Source organism: Schistocerca piceifrons, chromosome 1, assembly GCF_021461385.2.
Source record: "Schistocerca piceifrons isolate TAMUIC-IGC-003096 chromosome 1, iqSchPice1.1, whole genome shotgun sequence".
Classification (NCBI taxonomy): Eukaryota; Metazoa; Arthropoda; class Insecta; order Orthoptera; family Acrididae; genus Schistocerca; species Schistocerca piceifrons.
In genome coordinates this window covers 512,050,368-512,069,648 of record NC_060138.1, presented here as the reverse complement: position 1 = coordinate 512,069,648, position 19,281 = coordinate 512,050,368, and the positions used below count along the sequence as shown (strand labels likewise).

The following is a 19,281-nucleotide window of genomic DNA, read 5'->3' as shown; positions in this document are numbered from 1 at the left end:
TTTTTTATTCCATCATTTTAAAAAACTTTCGATTTGACAGAAGACTACTAAAGAAGTAGCGCACTTAAAAAGGAAAGTTCGCTTCACATGTATGCTGAGTCTGAATAATGTACAACGGAGATCTGCGCTCTACATACCTGAAGGAGGAGGCCGACATATTGTGTGAACTACCAGTGATTCGACCGTGGCGTATTCCCCCCCCAATCCAGTCACTCAGACCAGAATGAGGTCGTTCTACAAGTAATCCTTCTTCATAATATTTTCTCGACTCTCTTAATTCCTTTCAGTCCTGAATAGTTATGAAGGCGTGATGTCTATTACATCACTATAGCAATGTGCCTCATTTTGATCGAGTGTGCTTTGAATGCATAAGAATGGAGATGATGCTGCGAATCGCCCACTCCTAAAATTCTGTCTGGAAACAAATCCTTCCGCAAAGTCTTAGGAAGGCTAATATAATTAATGTCTTCGAAAACAGGTTGTTAACATCCACGCGTAGGTTTCACAGTCATATTTAGTTCTTTATATTCTGCTTCGATGTAAAATGTTGTATGTTTCATATTTCTCAACTAAGCATTTTAAGTGATTAATCGATACTTGGCCCAAGATCTAGTTCAGCATAGGGGCCATAGTTCACCCTGTTTACTCTTGTATGTAAGACATATTTTTTAGAGTATTGCTTGAATTGGAACACTATGGTCTACATAAGCATTTATGTTGCTGACTGGAGCATACATGTAAAATAACTCTTATAGTAATCGTTGGCAGCGTAGTACGTCACAAAAACATTGAAACCGTTGCAGACGAGTGTCATTAGAGCTTTGAGCTGCAGTATGGACTGATCCGTACATCCCTGATGACGGCATGGGGCGGTGAAACTTCGATTTTATCTTGCTAGTTCTGGAAAACTGCAGTAGTGTTGATGTAGCCTCTGACCATCTGAGAGAGTCTAGCGAAATATTGCTCGCGAGAACCGGCTGGAAACCCAGGTACATAATAAACAACTGATATGTTGAATAATTAGCGTTGTTCTTCGTCGTTTATGAGGAATGATACATGAAAACAGTCATTACCGATATAGATGATTGTAAATTGGAGAATCATGCAATTCTTTATAAAATTAAGTAGTTCACTCTGCTCTTTAGCATAACGAGTGCCTGCTACTTGAGAGTTTATCGTGTTTACGGAGGTTTTGCACGCGGAAAGCCGGTAATCTGGTGCGTTTTAATTTTCGTACTGCGTCTTGTTTCGTCAAGCAGTTTAGGTAATTACAGTTAATATTCCGACAGTGCGTAAATAGGCCCTATTACAAATCACTGCGACTATTTTTATGAACCGTAGCTCTACGATGGTGAATTTCGTCAGACAGATAGCAAGAGGGACGACAGGTTTATTGTTATTGCGGTCAGTTAACCCCACTCCAGATATATATTCAACGGCAATAGCGACATCATTCAGTGGAAATCGAAACAGCAAGCATCAACTCATCTGATGTACCTACGAAGTCTTTCGTGAGATAATTGTTCTCGGTTAATTTGCCGCGTCAGATTCTGATAGAATCAGAAGCTTTCAATAATTCCACCCTTCTGGACTTCCAGTTCGCATTTTTCATATAACAGACAAATCATATTTTTTAAGAGAGATTTTTTTTTTTTTTTTGGGAAGATAGTAAGAAAGCGAAATCAATGCAGGTGCTGTTATGAGTAAGGACATTGTACATCACAGTCATTGTAGGCGACTCTTCTCTCTCTCTCTCTCTCTCTCTCTCTCTCTCTCTCTCGCTCGTTGCCCCCCCCCCCCTCCCTCTCCCAGCGTGGTTCTACAGCAATACTATATACTATTAGACACGAAGTAGTGCTCGCCTGGAAAGGTAAGGAAAAATGGTTTTCGTTTCCTATATTTCCTTAATATTTAATTTTCTTGTTTTAGCTCTTTTTCTTTCCATCTCCGTTTGCCTTTTTCACATAATTTCTGTTCTAATTGTGCTTTCGTATTGGAGTCTTTCACTGATCACGACATTTCAGTTATCTACGCAATTGTGCAGTTACTGTAGATCACTTTGAGCTACACTGTATGTCTTCCAGTCATATCACTACCTCGCAGCCCTGCATCTACGATATTTCCGAACCGTGACAAAAACTTGATCTTGGAGGCCTCCCCCTCCCACTCGATCGTTTGAGATAGACGTCAAAAATTTTTTAAAATCGATTATTCAATAATATGTTTATCTTGTAGCGCAAATCTTTCTGAAGAGTTTGATATATAAATAATATTTGTTCAAGGAAATGTAAGACATGTTATTTGGTCCAAGTAGGCCAAATTGCAGTGCCACGCCTCTTCACACAACATTCTTCTATCGCACGTCACTATGTTTCGCTCTGTGGAATTCAAACGTGTCTATTTTGTAATGGAAGCCATCAAACCTATATTCAGGGCAGTGGAAATTAAAATGTCCTGTAGTGGCTCTCCTACTCCCAGTCGGTCGGTCGGTCTTTTGTGTGACATAAAATTAAATATACGAAATACAAAACAAACAAAGGCAAGAGACAAGCAAGACAGAACACATTTCTTCAGTCCTTAGATCCCAGCATTTTTTCTCTCTGATCTTGCTACAGCTTTACACGGCGTTCTTTCCTCGCTGCGAAAGAGTCTATTACCTCGTCTAAGTTCGTCAAACGTTTTGCTACATGAAAAATCAAACGTTGTTGTCTGATACTGAATAGGCTGTTAATACGAATAGTACCCAATGCTGATCGTACCCAAGGCTGGTGTGGTTTCTCGGTTTGATTACGTCTATTTTGACATTGTCTGCTAAAAAAAAAATGGTTCAAATGGCTCTAAGCACTATGGGGCTTAACATCTGAGGTCATCAGACCCCTAGACTTAGAACTACTAACCTAAAGACATCACACACATCCATGTCCGAGGCAGGATTCGAACCTGCGACCGTAGCAGCAGCGCGTATTTCCTCGTTCTAACGAACAGTGTTGTCATCACTAATTCTGTAACTATTCTGCCATTGTCAAAATTTTTCTCCGAATAATTTCACCAACCGTGCCAGAATCACGGGTTTATTTATCCCGCATTTATTCTCCTTATGCTTTATTACGTGTTCGTGTAACGCGTTTTCCGCGCTATTCGAGAACAGTATTTAAGCGGGTGTTAACCGGGAACTGTACAGCTGGTCCATAGTAGTGTAGCGACCTGGCTAAATTTCGTTTTCTTGAATTGGAATTTTGGATGGGACCAAATTGCTGAGGTCATCTGTCCCTAGGCTTCCACACTGCTCAATGTAACTTAACTAACTTACACTATGGACAACACACACACCCATGCCCGAGGGAGGATTCGAATCTCCTACGGGGGGATTCATTTTCTTGAGCACATCGAGAAGATAATATGTAATCTTAGTTATGTGCTGTTTCCACTCTGGTAGTCTGAATCTATGGATTTGTCTAATAATTATAAGTACGCTTATCATTCACACACACAATCAGCCACATAAACAAACAGCGATTGGTACTCACCTGTCCGGGTTTATTCGGCTCAGCTTAGCAAACGTCCGTTGGATGTTAAGCGCTTCGTGAAAAAAGCTTTTCTTCTTCAAGAATATGAATTTGGCACCGCCTGAAATGGCCGCCCGGGGCAGATATGCCGTTTTGCCGCGCCCCCCGCCCCCGATCCGGGCTTGTTACGACGTGCATTAGTTATTGTTGCTGACAGACTTCAGTGCTACAAGAAATGTAATTGTATTTGTATCAGTGTTACTGTTATTGTAAATGACAGTGTTGTTCCTTCCTGGTAGATTAAAACAGTGTGCCAAACCGAGACCCAAACTCGGGACCCGAGAACCCCTAGTTAGTCTCGGTCCAGCAACAGTTTTCATCTGCCGGAAAGTTTCATATCAGCGCAGACTGCGCTGCAGAGTGAAAAATTTATTCTGGATACATCTCCCAGGCTTGGCTAAGCCATGTCTCCACAAAATCGTTTCTTCCAAGAGTGCTAGTCCTGCAAGTTTCACAGGAGAGCTTCTGTGGACTTCAGGATGTAGGAGATGAATACTGGCGGAATTAAAGCTGTGGGAACGGGACGTGAGTCACGCTTGAGTAGCTCAGTTGTTAGAGCACTTGCCCGCAAAAGCCAAAGGTCCAGAGTTCGAGTCTCATTGTGACACACAGTTTTACTCTCCCAGAATGTTTCGTACCACCGCACACTCCGCTACAGAGTGAAAATTTCATTATGGGAAGTGTTGTTGCCATTTACCATTAATGAGATCCTACACTAATTTTCGTCCACAGTTTGTTTTAACACAGTGAAGAATTTGTTATGCGAGGCAAGTTAAATGGGCGAATAAACAACCGGCCGTGGCCTCAGTGACGGGAGAGGCTGGACTGGAATGTAAACATACTTCCTGTTGTACGTGAATCCTTTATTTAACGGTGTTGCACCACGATAGGCTAAAGAAATTGAACGATTGTGTTAATAGATGCATATTAGTAAACAATTAAAGTAAATAGCTCACTTCAAAATACACTAAATGCAATGTGAGCCTGCGCTGTGCTAAAGGTGTTTAGCTCTCGTTCAAGAAGAACTGTGTACAAATCTCTGTTGGGCCATTCAGATATAAGTTTTCCATATTTTCCCTTAATCGCTTAAGGTGAGTACTGGGAGGATTACGTTGAACATGTCATTGAATGGACAAGAGTGGGATAAGAAATCGTCAGAGTTCGTGCTACAATTACATAGCTGTCGACGTACGTTGAAGCCCAATATTCCCTATGCTTTCTTTTGACTGTGTTTGTCTGTTGACTAGTTCACTGGAGTACCAAGACATTATAATGAGAACTCCATCATCCGAATATTTATTATCGTCACTTTTCCCTCTCTCTACCTCACCATATCTTTCTGTTCCTTCTTTTCTTTTGTACTCCTAATAATTAGACGGCCAAGTGTTCTAATGTGCCGGCCGGAGTGGCAGAGCGGATCTAGGCGCTACAGTCTGGAACCGCGCGACCGCTACGATCGCAGGTTCGAATCCTGCTTCGGGCATGGATGTGTGTGATGTCATTAGGTTAGTTAGGTTTAAGTAGTTCTAAGTTCTAGGGGACTGATGACCTCAGAAGTTAAGTCCCATAGTGCTCAGAGCCATTTGAACCATTTGTTCTAATGTGTTTTTAGAGGATGCTGCCTTCATTGCTACAGTGAAGCAGGTGGAACAGCTAAAAGTACAAACGCGATTCACTTTCACGAGTATTACTAGACACGTGATTGGTCCGTGTGTAAGATGACTGGTATCTCAAATTTCGGCTCTGGTCATTATTTATAGTACAAAACCCGTATTCCATGGGTGTCAAGAACTACAAAACAAAATTCTTACGTAGAACAGCACCATCAGCACTCGATACAACGTTATATTCAACAGATTATATACTGATTTGCAAAACTTAAGGATGAAAATACGAGGGTTGACTGAAAAGTAATGTGTCCAACTTCGTAACTCAACAGTTGGCAGCGTTGGTATGCGGCGGGTACTGGCTTGTGCCGTAGCCTCTACTCTACAGCTCCAGTTGGCGGGAAGCCTTAGCATTGAACCGTTGTGTTGTTATAGTGTAAAGTATGGAACCCTGCGCAAACGGTCGGTCAATGTGATTTAAGCAACTTGGAGTCATTAAATTATTGACAGCAGAAGGTGTCAACCCAAAGGAGATTCATCAGAGAATGAAAGCAGTTTATGGTGCTTATGTTGATGTGAGTACTAAAGATGAGGCAGGAACATCTGAACCGCGTGAGAAACAAAGAGTTGGACGTCCTGTGACAGTGCCACCGAGTTTCACAAGCAAAATGTTGACAGACTGATCCAGGACGATCGTTCAGAGAGAAACTGCAAGCATAATCGGCATTTCACAAGGGCGTGTGGGTCACATTTCCTGCGGCATGTCAATGCCAAACCACACACTTCACGTGCCACTACCGCAGAACTTCAGAGACTGAATCTCACCACCGTACGGCATCCTCCATACAGTCCAGATTTAGCACCGTCTGACTTTCATCAGTTCCCTATAATGAAAGACGATCTGCGGGGACATCATAATGCTTCTGATGAGGACGTTGTGGAAACAAGAGTGTCGACTTCTTTCTTGACGGCTTCAGAAAACTTTTTCATCGTTGGGAGAAATGTATCCAACTGGCTAGTGATTATGTGGCAAAGTGAATATTGTTAATTAAAGATCTCATTGTAAGGATTATTTGTGCGTTTGATTTATTAAAACATTCCCATCAAAACACAATTAACGAAGGTGGAGACACTACTTTTCATTCAACGCTCGTAACGTTGGTGTGATGTTTCACTATCGAGTAATACAGCTCCATGGAACTTGGACCCTATGCTACGTAGAATGATCCTGCCATATTATAGTACATAAGCTAAATGAAAGAAGTACGCAATGAGGCGAAAAGAAATTAAATTTTTATAAAGACAATAATTACACTAAAGTCATTGCAATGCATGACGGACCCCTGAACACTACAAAAGGCGAGTCGTGATTCTTAATACGGTGTGTGATCGCCACCGACGGGGATGCGAGCTCTGCAACGTGTTCCCACGCTGGCTACGGGTACGGCATTTAAAAAAAAAAAAAAAAAAAAAAAAAAAAAAAAAAAAAAAAAAAAAAAAAAAAAAAAGAGAAAAAGTCCTCGTACTTTCGAGACTAAGCGCCTACTCGCCCCCTTTTTTTGTTCACTCACTTTCATGATTATAAAGGAACGCACAAAAAATGGTCTGTTCGCCATCACCTCATTAACCCTAACACCTAAGTGTGGGGGGGAGGGGGGGGGGCAGCCAATTTGCAGAACATCGTCTCGTTCCAAGAAGTCCGCCTGCGCTGTTCGATGTGGTCGCACATTGGCATCCATAAAACTGAAGTCAGGGCCGAATGACCCCTGAAAAGAAGCACGTGGGAAAGGAGCACGGTGTCGACTGGCGGGAGTACCACGTTCAAAGATCTGGAGCTCAGTACACCCATATAATAAAACGTGGACTACAAAGACGATCACGTTCAACAAAATTCGTGGTCGCATTACGTGTTCCCACCTCAAGATACATGAGCGTACGTCCAGCACTGGACAGCCAAGTGGAGGAGCTCTTGGAACAACGGGACATTCGGCGGATGGATTGGCCTGCCCGCTTCCCCGACCCCCACTTAAATCCCGTCGAGCATGTGTGGGATGCATTGGGGAGAAATTCTGCACCTCCACATGCAGGAGAGATCATCCAGCAGCACTCAACCGCACTGGGGGAGAAATGGGGCGCCATACCGCAAAGACTCTTTATTAACCTTGCGGTCAGAACGGGAGGACGTTGCAGAGCGTGTATTGCTGCTCAGTTTGTCATCATTCACCATATTTAACATCATGACCCGCCTTTTGTAACGTCCGGGTTACCATAATGACTGAGGTGACTTAAGTGTCATTACTGTCTTTGACCGAAAGCGTCATTCGTGTTCGTCTCACTGCGTGTTTATTTGTTGTCTTCTGTACGGTCAAAGTTTCATCGAGCTATGTTGCTTGGTACTGGCACATCATGCAAAAGTTAGTTTCGTCCTCAAGTTTTGCATGCCGGTATATTTTATACGGAACAGGTTGAGGTCATCGAAGCTAAGTAAAAACACGAAGAGCAACTTCCAGTTGAGAAACCACGGCAGCATTTTGAACATCTGTTTCTGAGAGCCTTCAGGAAGCCGTCCTCCAGCTGCTACACTTGTCGCGGTATGAAGCCAGGTGCGCGTGTTGTGGGAGAGCTGCCGTCAAGTGGAGCCGCTGCCCAGGTGCTGGGCGCTCCCTCTGCCCTCGCATCAATCAATTTCCCGCGCTGATTGGCTGCTGCCGGCGGTCCGCCGACCGCACTCGCCAAATAGGTTTTTGCGTCAGCCTCGTTGTCTTTTCAGGCACCAGTACTCACACACAGCTTTGTTTCTATTCAGCATCGCGCCTCACTCCAACCACTATTCAAACAACGCTCTTTTTTTTTAAATTTTTGTCCCCTGTGAATTGATTTACTGGTTTAAATAATACGATAACGATTTTGCCTCGAAAACGGCATTGCGTCATCCGACGCTTCTCTCCCTCTCCCCCTCGCTCTCTGTATTGTGATGGATATTAATTTCCTGCTTTCCAACGAATCAACGTGCAGCAGTAACGAAACGCAAATATGAACTTTAGCAATGCAGGGAGACTTAGTTTAAGTCCTCTGTAAAACTGACTTATCTCGTTATACTTTGTACCGATACTTAAAAGTGACCCTTGCATGTTTGTAGACCATCAAAGGCATAGAGAGCATTCCTGCCCGTAAGAAGCCTACTAATACAAAGACAGACCGTAATTTGAGGAAGAAATTTCTAAGAATTTACGTTTGCAGCGCAGCATCGTATTGTAGTGAATCACGGGCTATGGGAACACCGAATAAGAGTATCAAAGTGTCAGAGATGTAGCACACAGTGATTCGTTGGTCTTCGTACTAAGCCCCGGAAAGGGATACACTGACGCTTGCGAATGACTGCTTTTGTAATAAGTAACTCTAACGCCTCAGTCCTCGTTCGGCTCACCTGAAGATGGCTGGCAGTTGTCCAGCCGAAATATCGTACAATGAAGTTTACGACGACCGGCTGCAAGCCCGAAATCTTTTTGAACAACTCCAACGCCAGTTGCGTAGCACTTCATCGTTCCGAAGATATTTGTCATTAATTTCGCAAGTTCTATTCTCGTATTACATCGTCGAAGAGTTTAGCTTTTAATTTTATTATAGCGTCAATAAGTTCAAGATTTTGGTTGCTTTACTAAGATCTTACTGATTTATTGCTATATTTATCCAGAGACCTTCACTTTGTGCGGACCCGACGCTATCTACAATCTCTGAATCTTCAACTAGCAGTTTTAACTGAAGCATATTCTATTCAGGAAATATACACATACATTACTCTGTGCAATTAATCATAAGAAATGCTCTTAACTTTGAGTTTGATTATTACTTCCGTACTTTTTATGTACTACAATATTCAGCATAACTATATTTATCGTAATGTATAGCAACCAGCGATATTAGTAGCTTTGTTGATCAGCTCACCTGTACGCAATTTCATTATGTTTACGTGGGGCTCCCAAAACCTCATTTCGTAAATCTATTTCCCGATACCGCTTTTGGTTGCTCATTTAAACATTCCAAAATCGATTCTGGAAATGCGATTCCTCCCGGTTTTCCACTTCCATAATCGATTTTCCCTACCATGTAAACGCACAACCTTTTTTGACACGAACTTGGATTTCAGATTACTTCCTGTTTTCAAAATATTCGACAAATATAGACAGGGTGACAACAGTGCGGTGAAGGAGTAGCAGAAATATTAGACTGAGCATAAAACTGCCTAATTCTAATATTTAAGTGACGAGAAATAGCGACTGTACTGACTAAATCTGAAACTGGAAAAACTGTTTCGAGACCCCACGTTTAATTGGGTTATCAAATTCGCTGCAGACCTTGTTGTTGTTGTTGTTGTGGTTTTCAGTCCTGAGACTGGTTTGATGCAGCTCTCCATGCTACTCTATCCTGTGCAAGCTTCTTCATCTCCCAGTACCTACTGCAACCTACATCCTTCTGAATCTGCTTAGTGTATTCATCTCTTGGTCTCCCCCTACGATTTTTACCCTCCACACTGCCCTCCAATACTAAATTGGTGATCCCTTGATGCCTCAGAACATGTCCTACCAACCGATCCCTTCTACTGGTCAAGTTGTGCCACAAGCTTCTCTTCTCCCCAATCCTATTCAATACTTCCTCATTAGTTATGTGATCTACCCATCTAATCTTCAGCATTCTTCTGTAGCACCACATTTCGAAAGCTTCTATTCTCTTCTTGTCCAAACTATTTATCGTCCATGTTTCACTTCCATACATGGCTACACTCCATACAAATACTTTCAGAAACGACTTCCTGACACTTAAATCTATACTCGATGTTAACAAATTTCTCTTCTTCAGAAACGCTTTCCTTGCCATTGCCAGTCTACATTTTATATCCTCTCTACTTCGACCATCATCAGTTATTTTGCTCCCCAAATAGCAAAACTCCTTTACTACTTTAAGTGTCTCATTTCCTAATCTAAGCTGCAGACCTTAACACGTAAATATGAAAACGAAAACCGGTTACTCAAATTTGGGTTTATACTGTAGAACATTATGATCATCGACCTACAATCGATATAAACCCGTCTAGGCGATAGCAGCGTCAGCTGGCGAGGAATGACTGCTTGTCAGACGCACGCACGCTGCATGTAGTATCAGTGAGTGTGCTGTCCGTGTGTAGAATGAGGACGGCGCGCGATCTGTGTGAATTTGACCGAGGGCAAATTGCGAAGGCTCGGCAAAAGCATTTCGGAAACTGCACGACTTGTCCGGTGTTCGAGGAGTGCTGCGGTGAGTTTCTTCAACAAATGGCGAAACCAGACGTCGTGGTGTTGGGCGGCTGCCCCTCATTACAGATGTCGGATGTCGTAGGCGAGCAGATTGGTAAAACAGTACAGGAGGGCGAACTGTGGCGAAACTAAAATCAGACTCCAATGCCGAGCAAAGTGCAAGTGTGTCTGAACACAGTGCGCCGAACACTCGTAACGATGGGCCTCCGTAGAGGACGATCCATGCTTGTGCCAATGTTAACACCGAATCGGCATCTACGACTGAAATGGACACTTAACCACATCAGCACCATTGGCGCAGTGGCAGAGCGTTGCATGGTCTGATGAATCTCGAGAACTTCTTCATTATGCCGATAGGAGGGCGCAAACCCACTGTGTTCCAGGGAACAGCTCCTTGACACCTGTACTGCGGGACGGAGACAAGCTGGCTGCGGCGCCGTTATGCTCTGGGGAACATTCATATTGGCGTCCATGAGTCCAGTGGGACTCTTGCAGCGCACCATGACAGCGAAGGAGTACCTTCCACTGGTTGCTGACCGCGTACATTTTTTCATGACGCTCATGTTTCGCGACGGCAGTAGCATTTTTCAGCAAGATGATGCAGCAGGTCACAAGGTTCGAGGAACACCGTGGCGAGTTCCAGTTGATGTGCTGGTCCACCAATTCGTCAGGTCAGAACCCGATCGAACACATCTGGGTTGTGATTGAACGTGGCGTCAGCGCTCATCGCCCTCTCCCCGGAATTTACGGGAATTAGGTGACTTGTGTGTGGAAATGTGGTGCTTGGTTCAAATGGCTCTGAGCACTTTGGAACTTAACATCTGAAGTCATCAGTCCCCTAGACTTAGAACTACTTAAACCTAACTAGCCTAAGGACAGCACACACATCCATGCCCGAGGCAGGATTCGAACCTGCGGCCGTAGCAGCAGCGCGGTTCCGGAATGAGGCTCCTAGAACTGCTCGGCCACAACGGCCGACTTAAATGTGGTGCCAAACCCCTCCAGCGACCTACGAAAGGCCCCATTTCTTCCCGATGCGTCGTGGACGATATTCATGCCGAAGTTGGACTTCCGGCTGTTAGGCAGGCGGTCATAATGTTATGCCTGATGAGTGTATGTTCTTCAAGCAGAAATTAAATCTTCTGAACAATTTATCACATTCTTTAAAAAATTTATTATGTAGACCTTACTACATATTGACGAGTCCGCTACGTCTAAAATATTACTCAGATTCCTCATTAGTTTTCATCCAAGCGTGGCTGAGGACGAACATGAACTGAACAGATTTTATAATTTAACGATTTCTACCATATCTTATTCTCTTGTTTTCATTGTTAGAGCAGGGTTTGCCGAGCTGCTTTGGGATGTCTTCCATGGTAAATGGCTGTCGATCCCGTGTCATCGGAGTCCGCCGACGGTTGTTTTTCGTCTGCTTGCATCTCTGCCAAGCACCCGCGAGGATCAAAAATTTAAGAAATGAAACGTATTTTAAAACATCACATATTCATACTGAAAGATACGGATTCTGTTAATACTAGTATGTATCGTGTGGCGAAAAATTATTGATGATACGGCCCATGGCCCATAAACCACGGTATGATCACAGGTGTTATAGAAGGATGTTTGGACCAAAAAAATAAGAAATGAAGAGGTTCTACGCAGAATCAGCGAATAGAGTAACATGCGGAAAACAGTGACAAGAAGAAGGATGATAACACGTGCTGGAGTAACTTCTACGGTATTAAGAGTGCGTTGTAAAGAATAAAACCGTATGGAAATCCAGAGATTGGAATACATCCAACAGCCGCGCGGGATTAGCCGAGCGGTCTGAGGCGCTGCAGTCATGGACTGTGCGGCTGGTCCCGGGAAGGTCCGAGTCCTCCCTCGGGCATGGGTGTGTGTGTTTGTCCTTAGGTTACTTTAGGTTAAGTAGTGTGTAAGCTTAGGGGCTGATGACCTTAGCAGTTAAGTCCCATAAGATTATGTAATAAAAAAAAATACATCCAACAAATAATTGATGACATAGTGTGCAAGTGCTACTCCGATATAAAGAGCTTGGCACAAAAAGTACCATAGCCGTAGACGCTGGATATCGGCTAGCGAGTGTTGTGACTGTTTGTAGATGATACAGAAGTATATTTGCAAACAACTGCAGCGTCTGAATGCAACAACCTCGATCTAATATGGTAAGTTCTGCGTGAACAGTTTGTCACTCACGGCGTTTGCAAACATGCAGGTCACGAGATAGCCCTGCCAGCTTATAATTCTTCAAATGGTCTCTAAAGCTGCAGTTCACAACTACAACGAGTTCATCATTTTTTTAATGATGCGAAATTTATATAGACTGGAATAATGAACGTAGTAGCCAAGCGCGGACAAATACAATCCCTCGTGCGATAATGGAAGGAAGGTTTCATATTTCGTTAATAACAATGTATCGGCAAGATTTGTGGGCAACAAACACAAAGGGCTATACAATTTATCAGACTCATTAATGGGTTCTCTTTACCGACAGTTCCTGCGTGGCAGCCAGTCGTTGTGGCCGAGCGGTTCTAGGCGCTTCAGTCTGGAACCGCGCGACCGCTACGGTCGCAGGTTCGAATCCTACCTCGGGCATGGATATGTGTGATGTCCTTAGGTTAGTTAGGTTTAAGTAGCTCTATGTTCTAGGGGACTGATGACCTCGGATGTTAAGTCCTATAGTGCTCAGAGCATTTTGAACCTGCGTGACAAATAACTTCTTCCATTCGACAACTACATCCTTGCAGCAGGAAAACATTTTATTTACGGGAAACAGGGCAACACTTAATTTCCTAAACCTCTTATTGCAGTACCTAAATGAAACATTTAACGAGCGTTGTATTGGTTGAGGAGATTCAGCGTACCTTCTCCATTCACCTGACCGTAACCCATTCGCTTTCTGGCTATGAAGACGTGTGGAATCATTCATGTATACCGCACTCATCGACCATGTGCGCACGTGGTGCAACGGGTCTCCCCTGCACGTCGCACGATCCGTGGTCGCCCAGGTTCCTACTCACACGTTCGTGATTCTAGTAAGAGAGCTGAAGGATGTGTAACCACGAGAAGCACTTCGTGTTGTGCCAACCAATGGCCATCACAGGACAAAATAGTCCTTGTATCAATAATTTTTATTTCCGGATACACATTTATTTAGCTTTTTTTCTTATTTTGACTAATTACAGTTCCCTGAAGAATAAGCGATACTCTTTGAGCACACTGTGTACACGTCTTAATAGAATGTTTGTCATCCTGTGCTGATGTGATGCTAATAAATATATCACGTTGATCCACGTGACGGCTCATAGACCTATCACCTTGTTCAAACAAACATTACAGAGAATTCGAGGTTCAAAACTCGTGAATGTCGTACCCAGTGTCAAACTAGCAGTGAAAGATCTGCAGAAGACGACGTAAGCTGAGTTGCAGCAATCGTTATATCCTTGTCAGTAGGTAAAGATATCAACTCTGCGAGTTCCAAAGAAGTCCCTCACCTCCTCTGCCACGTAGGAAAAGGTTACAAGTTTCGTGGCGTACATTTTGCGCTATGCGATTCAAAATTCTAAAAGTAAGCTGTTGGCTGCAAGCCACTGATTCACACTCGAAACTACTTCGAAATCTCAAAGTTAGCGTATGGAAATGCTCGTCAGTGGCCGAATTACCTTTCGGATCACAACACCTGAAGCTCCTCCATTGCTTCTTGTCGTGGATAAGTTTATAATATAAATCTATTGTACTATTTAGATCGACAATGTAGCAGAGGAAAAGTAGATAATTTACGAAATGGTTATCCTTTCTGACATCGTTTACGTATGTTATACTGGCTAACATTTATTTACGTACGCCTTGAAATAATTCTAACACAGTTACATGGCATAAATAGTAAATACTGCAGATATGAAATGGGGTGGGGCTTTAGATCTGTTAGTATGTTTTCATTGTTCAGAAGTAATACATGCCTAGTAAGAAAAATGTCCTCAAACAATTTCACTTTAATTTACTTCGTTACAGAAACATCAGGTGACGAGACCATATTTGTAAGTAGCCAAATGTCCTGTGACGTGAAAGGTGTACAGTAGCACATTTGGTAACTAGTCGTTGAGTTTAACAGTGTTAACTGTTCTCGCTGCTCGTTGCAGACCAACATCCCTTGCTTTAGAGAAAGAAAAAAAGAGAGATGGAGGGGCTGAAGTAGCCTGCCAAAACATATGAAGTGCCGCGAAATCTGCCAACTCATAAGTCTGTTTCCGCGGTAAAGGTTCTCTAGTCTTTCGCCCATCTGTGGTAGTCTGACTACGATATCCGCCCGTGTGTCAGTGTTAAATATTATTGCTCACGATACCTTAATATTTGGGAAGATCTGAGTTGTTCTTGATTGGCTTGTACTCCTTAGTCGTCCGTACGCCTCTCCTAGCTCAAGAAGATTTTAATTTTAATACTTCTGAAAACCTGTATTTATCTTGCTTCTTCTTTTATCTTTTGTATTTCCACTTTGAAACTTCTCAGATCCAGTTTGTTGTTAATTGAAACTTCTCAGATCCAGTTTGTTGTTAATTTACTATCCCAGAGATACTAGAAATTCTGATTTGTTAACCTGTAGTCATTTATTCTGCAAAAAAGCACAAAAACGGCGCAGTCTAGGTCGTTTTACACTTTCAGCATTTCCATTACTTCTTAATTTTCATGTTTCTGTGTTTCTTATTGAACCTAAAATTTTCGTTATAATTCTCTCTCGATATGCAATTTTTATTGTAAATATATTTTGTTATTGCATCTGTCCTCCGTGTTTTGTGTAGCCTCACCCATTCCCCTCAATTTTCTCTCCTTCATACTTGTACTAATTTAAACTTTCATATTTCAATAATGTCTGTCAGTAAAAATAGTGACGCAAATTTTACTTAGTATTAAGTTTAATGTTTCTCTACTGAGAATTTTTTAAACCTACTCTTTGGCTGTTTGTTCCAAGAATTTGACTCGCTTTTTTGCGGCTGGTGGATTTTTTTCCCTATTACAGCAAACTGTTGCCCAAATTGGAGACAGTTCATGCCAGTCTCTTGTATTTTGTATTGTTTACAGTTTTGGTGTCTGATTTCCTTCTCTTCTTTTATTTGTTTACTGTGATATACTTGTAGTGTTCATTTTAAGTTTGAACCATTTCAGAATCGTTGCAAATTTAGATATTGTACGTATGATTTTCACTGTCATAGCAGTTTGGCTGTGTTGGTAACGCGTGCGGTGCTGTGTCGTGTTGCAGAAGGAGTCTCCGTGGGACGTGCAGCTGCACCTGGCGGCGCTGCGCGGCGACACGGAGCGCGTTACCAGGCTGCTCGACACGGGCCGCGTCCACGTCGACTGCCGCGACAAGGTGAGGCCAGCCCCAGCCCGAGCGGATGCCGCTTAAAATCTGCGTTTCTTTGGGATTATGCTAGCCGCTTTTGTCTTACTCCTTCAAGACTTTTTGAATGGCTCACAGGTGAGGTGGGTATAGTGGTTCTTCGGACGTGCCATCACTGCCGTCTCATCTTCATGTGCAAAAAGAGTAGACAAACTGTTTTTTCTGTGTTGTATCGTGACTGGAGCCAAAAAGATGTTTTATGTCAGATACCTACAAATGTAAATGAGAAATCTAATTGCTACCTATACTCATTATTATTGATTCTCGGAGCATTTGGACAAGTTATCTGTTGCATGGATTGATCACCGTGGTCTCATTTGTGATACGCCATGGCATGGGAAAACTTAACCAAAACGTAAGGTAAGCAGAGCTCAAAGGCTGCAGGGAGTGAAAGCGTAGACCCAAATGAGGTTACCGTTTCAAACACAATTTAATTTTATTAAACATTAAAAAAACACTTGTTCACTGGTACAAATTATATAATATTCAGGGTGTTACAGAAAGGTACGGCCAAACTTTCAGGAAACATTCCTCACACACAAATAAAGAAAAGGTGTTACGTGGACATGTGTCCGGAAACGCTTAATTTCCATGTTAGACCTCATTTTAGTTTCGTCAGTATGTACTGTACTTCCTCGATTCACCGCCAGTTGGCCCAATTGAAGGAAGGTAATGTTGACTTCGGTGCTTGTGTTGGCATGCGACTCACTGCTCTACAGTACTAGCATCAAGCACATCAGTACGTAGCATCAACAGGTTAGTGTTCATCACGAACGTGGTTTTGCAGTCCGTGCAATGTTTACAAATGCGGAGTAGGCAGATGCCCATTTGATGTGTGATCAGCACGAGACAAGAGCCGTGGCGCGGTACGTTTGTATCGAGGCAGATTTCCAGAACGAAGGTGTCCCGACAGGAAGACGTTCGAAGCAATTGATCGGCGTCTTAGGGAGCACGGAACATTCCAGCCTATGACTCGCAACTGGGGAAGACGTAGAACGACGAGGACACCTGCAATGGACGAGGAAATTCTTCGTGCAGTTGACGATAACCCTAATGTCAGCGTCAGAGAAGTTACTGCTGTACAAGGTAACGTTGACCACGTCACTGTATGTAGAGTGCTACGGGAGAACCAGTTGTTTCCGTACCATGTACAGCGTGTGCAGGCACTATCAGCAGCTGATTGGCCTCCACGGGTACACTTCTGCGAATGGTTCATCCAAAATTGTGTCAATCCTCATTTCAGGGTAAATGTTCTCTTTACGGATGAGGCTTCATTCCAACAAATTGTAAATTTTCACAATCAACATGTGTGGGCTGACGAGAATCCGCACGCAATTGTGCAATCATGTCATCAACAAAGATTTTCTGTGAACATTTGGGCAGACATTGTTGGTGATGTCTTGATTGCGCTCCATGTTCTTCCACCTACGCTCAATGGAGCACGTTATCATGATTTCATACGGGATACTCTACCTGTGCTGCTAGAACATGTGCCTTTACAAGTACGACACAACATGTGGTTCATGCACGATGGAGCTCCTGCACATTTCAGTCGAAGCGTTCGTACGCTTCTCAACAACAGATTCGGTGACCGATGGATTGGTAGAGGCGGACCAATTCCGTGGCCTCCACGCTCTCCTGACCTCAACCCTCTTGACTTTCATTTATGGGGGCATTTGAAAGCTCTTGTCTACGCAACCCCGGTACCAAATGTAGAGACTCTTCGTGCTCGTATTGTGGACGGCTGTGATACAATACGCCATTCTCCAGGGCTGCATCAGCGCATCAGGGATTCCGTGCGACGGAGGGTGGATGCATGTATCCTCGCTAACGGAGGACATTTTGAACATTTCCTGTAACAAAGTGTTTGAAGTCACGCTGGTACGTTCTGTTGCTGTGTGTTTCCATTCCATGATTAATGTGATTTGAAGAGAAGTAATAAATTGAGCTCTAACATGGAAAGTAAGCGTTTCCGGACACATGTCCACATAACATATTTCCTTTCTTTGTGTGTGAGGAATTTTTCCTGAAAGTTTGGCCGTACCTTTTTGTAACACCCTGTATATATATCACAAAACACAATAAAATTTCTCTAACCCCAGGCCTGAAGGGCTGCTGAACATTCGCAACTGTAATGTCAGAATGACAACCTTAAGATTCAACATAAGGAGATAATCACGGTCTGAAGGACCCAACACTTTTGATTAATTATTGACCAATACAGTAAGTTACTGAAAGGAATGACTTTAATCATTCGGCCAGAAGGGCCAATCAAATATAACCACAAATGCTGTTTTGATAATGCTACAAGAATGCAAAACCAACATTTTTAATTTACTTCGTCCAAAGGAGCAGTAAAGACCAAAAGATAAATTTATATACCAAAGGTTTTTTTTTAATGAAACAAGCTAACAAGAGAAAATTAATAACCGAAAAAGGGTAGTGACGTCGCCACTCGGCCTGAAGGGCCTGAATATCAGTAGTAATAAATATTTGAGAATGGTTGAAGTTAGTGAGTTAGCACTTAAAACCAGCCCGTGCTCCTCACCACTAGGAAAAATTTACAATCAGCTGTGCTAGGACTGCCTGCTTTAGCAATATGGCACAGAACAGCTAGAAACTTCACCAACGTGGCCAATCGTCCACATAGGGCATGACAGCAACTCTCTATAACACATAAAATAAAAATTACTAAACATTGAAACACATGGTTCAAAATATAACGCCTATCTAGGCAGGAACTGTTAATGATGCCCACTGGCCTTCGTAAATCTTCGACTTAGTAAATGCGACGGCCAGTAGTAAATAATAATACCACTCAACAAATTGTAAAATACAAGTTGTTATTGCACTTGGGTCAGAATAAAATTTCAACCACAGATAATACTTTAGGATCCGTTATTAAGGCACAGATAGTTAACGCTCTTTTCTAGTGATAGTTACACTTGACAATATAACAGCAGATCATTGAATCGGAATTTCGGGCACGCATGAGCCTACTAAAATTGCGAAACACCATGGCACACGAAAAAAATGGCTCTGAGCACTATGGGACTTAACTTCTGTGGTCATCGGTCCCCTAGAACTTAGAACTACTTAAACCGAACTAACCTAAGGACAGCACACACATCCATGCCCGAGGCAGGATTCGAACCTGCGACCGTAGCAGTCGCGCGGTTCCGGACTGAGCGCCTTAACCGCGAGACCACCGCGACATGGCACACGACCTTAGAGCAAAACACACGGGCAGAAATTGAGTGACACACATCAAGTCAAGAAATTCTCACCGTTAGTCCAGAAGCATTCGACGACAGGTAGCAACCAGCACCAACTCGAGTTACGTCAATCGCCCCAGTTCCGCCATAGCAACGCGGACACGCCGCGTCAACAGTTGCCACGCC

At 43.0% G+C, this 19,281-nt stretch overlaps 1 protein-coding gene across 1 annotated transcript in view; it reads left to right on the top strand.

Annotated features, from left to right (window-relative positions):
- Window positions 1–19,281, top strand: part of LOC124783406 (ankyrin repeat domain-containing protein 29-like) — a 610,650-nt gene that overhangs the window by 156,847 nt on the left and 434,522 nt on the right. The window contains exon 2 of the mRNA XM_047254018.1: window positions 15,740–15,850. Coding sequence (XP_047109974.1) covers window positions 15,740–15,850 — 111 coding nt within the window. The remainder of the gene's footprint in view (window positions 1–15,739; window positions 15,851–19,281) is intronic.